General features: G+C 39.3%; 1 protein-coding gene across 1 annotated transcript; it reads left to right on the forward strand.

The window, feature by feature from the left end:
- The first annotated feature begins 2,296 nt into the window (after positions 1-2,296).
- LOC101686889 (60 kDa heat shock protein, mitochondrial-like) lies at positions 2,297-3,543 on the forward strand. Its single transcript, XM_045069481.1, has one exon. The coding sequence runs from the start codon at positions 2,587-2,589 to the stop codon at positions 3,439-3,441; it is 855 nt and encodes a 284-aa protein (XP_044925416.1). The 5' UTR covers positions 2,297-2,586; the 3' UTR covers positions 3,442-3,543.
- The last annotated feature ends 2,035 nt before the right edge of the window (positions 3,544-5,578 follow it).

The raw sequence follows: 5,578 nt of genomic DNA on the forward strand, positions 1-5,578 counted from the left end.
CTAAAAAACAACCTACAGAAGTGGAGAAAATATTTGCAAATGATGTATCTGATAAAGGGTTAGTACCTAAAATATACAAAAACTTATGCAACTCAACACTAAAAATTAATCCCATTAAAAATGGTTAAAGATATGAACAGACATTTCTCCAAAGAAGACATGCAGATGGCCAACAGAACAATAAAAAGATGCTCAACATCACTGATCATCAGGAAGAGGTAAATCAAAACTATAATGATATATTACCTCACACTTTTCAGAATGGCAAAAATAAAAAACCCAAGGAACAACAAATATTGGTTAGGATGTGGAAAAAAACCCTTGTCTGTTGTTGGTGGGAATGCAAACTAGCATAGCCACTGTTTAAGACAGTCTTGAGGTTCCTCAAAAAATTTAAAATAAACTACCCTACAATCCAGTAATTACATTACTGGGTATTTACCTAAAGAATGTGAAAACACTAAGTTGAAGGGATGTATGCCCTACTATGTTTATTGTGGCATTACTTAACAATAAGCCAAACTGTGGAAGCAGTCCAAGTATCCATTGATAGAGGAATGAATAAAGAAGAAGTGGAAGATATTATATATATTATATATATATATTTATATATATAAATATATATATTATATACATGGCATATATATAATATATATGAATAATATTCTTATAATATTTTTATATTTATAAGAATATTGTTCAACCATAAAAATGAATGAAATCTTGCCATTTGCAGCAGCATGGATGGATCTAGAGAGTATAATGCCAAGTGAAAGAAGTCTGCCAGAGAAAGACAAGACCATGTGATTTCACCCATATGTGGATTTTAAAAAACAAAATAACAAAAAAAGAAAAGGGAAAATCAAAAACAGATTCCACATCCCCCCCAAAGAAACCAGACTCTTAACTATAGACAACAGAGGGCTACCAGAAGGTAGGTGAGTAGGGTGAATGAGTGAAATAAGTGAAGGGCATTAAGTATATACTTCTCTTGATGAGCACAGTGTAATATATGGAACTGTTGAACCACTATATTGTACACCTGAAACTAATATAACACTGTACGTTAACTATGCTGGAATTAAAGTAAAAAAAAAAATACATTTAGTCTGGATGTCTTGCCTTGGTTTGTGAGGTGTATAACTAAGTGTTATACACCTTAGGACTAAGAGCTCAGTCCCTGTGGAATTTATAAGCAAGTTAGGAGAGTCAGGTAATTATTGGATTAACATTAAGATATTCATGAAATAGAGTTGATATTCTTTAAATTTATCTTTTTAATACCGATTCACTGAAGTAGTCTAAATTCTCCATTCTTTGGAAATATATGCTAACTATGGTCAGGATATTCTGAGCACCCACAACTAACTACTAGACTATTCTTCACCAGGCCTCTTTGGTTCTTCCTACACCAGTTGAGTCATTTTCTTGCCAAGAATGAGTTTTTGGTTCCGAAGCACATTTATGACAGTTGCATATATTTCTGTAACTATATATGATAAGTAAATATTGTAGAAACTAATGATATTGAGTGTGAATAAAAACGGTATTATTTCTATAAAGACTAAGTTGAATGCATTAGAAAGATGATAAAGGTAAAAAAAAATCCTACTGAATTATGTATGGGCAGATCTTAAATTTCCAAAGCATTTGCATGCACATTGAGTATTGTGGTAGTGCTTAGATTTTCACTCTATTTCAATAAAATGCATGGTGGAATTCATGGGTTATTGCAAGAAAGATATTTTAGGATTACAATCCCCAGGTTCATACTAAAGAAAAGGCCATGGTACTGAAACTAATGTAACATTTTGTGTCAACTATACTTTAATCAAAAAAAAAAAAAAGAAAAAAAAGAGAGAGAGAGAGAGAAGACCTTGGTTCTATATCAGTATATTGGCAAATATATACATGTTTTAAGATAAAGAAATTAAGATATGCCTATTTTTTATTCCTTTTTTTAAATGAACTTTTAAAAATTTACTTAGTTACTGGTAACTTTGTCCATACCTGTTAAGAGGACTTTTAGAATGATGCGTGATAAGAGCAAACTGAAGATAATTGTTTTGTTCCAAAAATTTCAAGAGTCATGGCCTCACTAGTCTCCGATGACCTGCCTCACCGTGCTCACACTCCACCGCTGCCCCCGCAGAAGCGCTTTGATTACCCGCATTCCTTTGCCAAATTAGGTCAGTGTCCAGAGCACTGGCTCCTCATCTTACTTGGGCTTATGCCAAAGATACAAAATTTGGTGCAGATGCCTGAGCCTTAATGCTTCAAGGTGTAGACCTTTTAGCCAATGCTGTAGCCATTACAGTGGGGCCAAAGGGAAGAACAGTGATTATTGAAGAGAGTTGGGGAAGTCCCAAAGTGACAAAAGATGGTGTGACCGTAGCAAAGTCAATTGACTTAAAAGATAATTACAAAAATATTGGCGCTAAACTTGTTCAAGATCTCACCAGTAACACAAATGAAGAGGCTGGGGACGGCATCACTACTGCTACTATCTTGGCATGCTCTATTGCCAAGGAAGGCTTCGAGAAGATTAGCAAAGGTGCTAATCCTGTGGAAATCAGGAGAGGTGTGATGTTAGCTGTTGATGCTGTAATTGCTGAACTTAAGAAGCAGTCTAAACCCGTGACAACCCCTGAAAAAATTGCTCAGGTTGCTACCATTTCTGCAAATGGAGACAAAGAAATTGGCAACATCATTTCCGATGCAATGAAAAAGGTTGGAAGAAAGGGTGTCATCACAGTAAAGGATGGAAAAACACTAAATGATGAATTAGAAATTATTGAAGGCATGAATTTTGATCAAGGTTACATTTCTCCATACATTATTAATACCTCAAAAGGTCAGAAATGTGAATTCCAGGATGCTTATGTTCTATCGAGTGAAAAGAAAATTTCTAGCATCCAGTCCATTGTACCTGCTCTTGAAATTGCCAATGCTCACCATAAGCCCTTGATCATAATTGCTGAAGAAGTTGATGGAGAAGCTCTGAGTACACTCGTTTTGAATAGGTTAAAAGTTGGTCTTCAGATTGTGGCAGTCAAAGCTCCAGGTTTTGGTGACAATAGGAAGAATCAGCTTAAAGACATGGCTATTGCTACTAGTGGTGCAGTTTTTGGGGAAGAAGGATTGACTCTAAATCTCAAAGATGTTCAGCCTCATGACTTAGGGAAAGTTGGAGAGGTCATTGTGACCAAACATGATGCCATGCTCTTAAAAGGAAAAGGTGACAAGGCTCAAATTGAAAAATGTATTCAAGAAATCATTGAGCAGTTAGGTATTACAACTAGTGAATTTGAAAAGGAAAAGCTGAATGAACATTTGGCAAAACTCTCAGATGGTGTAGCTGTGTTGAAGGTTGGTGGGACAAGTGATGTTGAAGTGAATGAAAAGAAAGACAGAGTTACCGATGCGCTCAATGCTACATGAGCTGCCATTGAAGAAGGCATTGTTCTGGGAGGGGGTTGTGCCCTGCTTCGGTGCATTCCAGCCTTGGATTCATTAACTCCAACTAACGAAGATCAAAAAATTGGTATGGAAATTATTAAGAGAACACTCAAAATTCCTGCAATGACCATTGCTAAGAATTCAGGTGTTGAAAGATCATTGGTAGTTGAGAAAATTATGCAGAGTTCCCCAGAAGTTGGTTATGATGCTATGCTTGGAGATTTTGTGAATATGGTGGAAAAAGGAATCATTGATCCAACAAAGTTTGTAAGAACTTCTTTATTGTATGCTGCTGGAGTGACCTCTCTGTTAACTATGGCAGAAGTTGTAGTCACCGAAATTCCTAAAGAAGAGAAGGACCCAGTGATGAGCAGAATGGGTGGAATGGGAAGGGGTATGGGAGGTGGCATGTTCTGATTCCTAGAACAGTGCTTTACCATTATTAATGAACTGTGAGAGGAAGCCCACGCTGTGCTCCTCACCCATAACTTGAGAGAAGTCAGTTGAAGGAAATGACTGAAGAAAAGCCTGGCTGATGTTTAAGAAAATCACTATAACCATCAGTCACTGGTTTCAGTTGACAACATATGATGGTCTACTGTTGTCATTGTCCATTCCTACAGATAATTTATTTTGTATTTTTTTAAAGATTTTATTTATTTATTTGACAGGCAGAGATTACAAGTAGGCTGAGAGGTAGGCAGAGAGAGAGGAGGAAGCAGGCTCCCTGCTGAGCAGAGAGCCTGATGCGGGGCTCGATCCCAGGACCCTGGGATCATGACCTGAGCCGAAGGCAGAGGCTTTAACCCACTGAGCCACCCAGGCACCCCATATTTTGTATTTTTGAATAAAAAAACATTTGTACATTCCTGATAACTGAGTGCAAGAGCCATGTACCAATGTACTGCTTTCAACTTAAATCACTGAGGCATTTTTACTACTATTCTGTTAAAATCAGGATTTTAGTGTTTTCCATCACCAGATGAAAAGTTAAGATGCAGCCTTTCTGTGGAGAGTAAGAATAATTGTGTAAAAAGTAGAGAAATATCCGGAGGAGTCAAGATGGCGGAGAAGTAGCAAGCTGAGACTGCTTCAGCTAGCCGGAGATCAGCTAGATAGCTTATCTAAAGATTGCAAACACCTGAAAATCCATCGGCAGATCGAAGAGAAGAAGAACAGCAATTCTGGAAACAGAAAAACAACCACTTTCTGAAAGGTAGGACAGGCGGAAAAGTGAATCCAAAGCGACGGGAATATAGACCCCGGGGGGAGGGGCCGGCTCCCCGCAAGCGGCGGAGCAACCGTGCACAAAATCAGGACTTTTAAAAGTCTGTTCCGCTGAGGGACATCGCTCCAGAGGCTAAACCGGGGCGAAGCCCACGCGGGGTCAGCGTGGCCTCAGGTCCCGCAGGGTCACAGAAGGATCGGGGGTGTCTGAGTGTCGCAGAGCTTCCGGGTATTGGAACGGGAAAGCCGGCTACAGAGACAGAGCCGACAGTAAGCTCACAGCTCCGTGTTACGTTGAACCGGTCGCAGGCTCGGTGAGCTCGGAGCGCGGCCGGAGGTCAGGCAGACGGGAGTAACTGGGCGCGGTTCTCTGAGCACGCACTGAGGAGAGCAGCCCTGGGCTCTCGGCTCCTCCGGGCCGAAGACCAGGAGGCCGCCATTTGTATTCCCGTCCTCTGGTACTCTACGGAAAGCGCTCAGGGAACAAAAGCTCCTGAAAGCAAACCCGAGCGGATTACTCACCCTGGCCCTGGGTAAGGGCGGTGTAATTCCGCCTGGGGCAAAGACACTTGAGAATCACTACAACAGGCCCCTCCCCCAGAAGATCAACAAGAAATCCAGCCAAGACCAAGTTCATCTACCAAGGAGTGCGGTTTCAATACCAAGGAGAGCAGCAGAATTCCAGAGGAGGAGAAAGCCAAGCACGGAACTCATGGCTTTTTTCCTGTGATTTTTTTTAGTCTTGCAGTTAATTTAATTTTTTCTTTTTCATTTTTTTTTTCTCGCCTTTGGGTAAAATTTTTTTTAACTGTTACCTTTTTCTTTTTTAACGATTTTATACTAGTTTATCTAATATATATATTTTTTCTTTTTTACATTTTTCTTAGGTGTA

Source organism: Mustela putorius, unplaced genomic scaffold (genome assembly GCF_011764305.1).
Source record: "Mustela putorius furo isolate JIRA1106 unplaced genomic scaffold, ASM1176430v1.1 tig00003937_pilon_pilon_pilon, whole genome shotgun sequence".
Taxonomy (NCBI): domain Eukaryota; kingdom Metazoa; phylum Chordata; class Mammalia; order Carnivora; family Mustelidae; genus Mustela; species Mustela putorius.

Excerpts from the sequence above, each read along its gene's own strand:
- LOC101686889 (XM_045069481.1), top strand. The coding sequence starts at position 2,587 with ATGTTAGCTGTTGATGCTGTAATTGCTGAACTTAAGAAGCAGTCTAAA.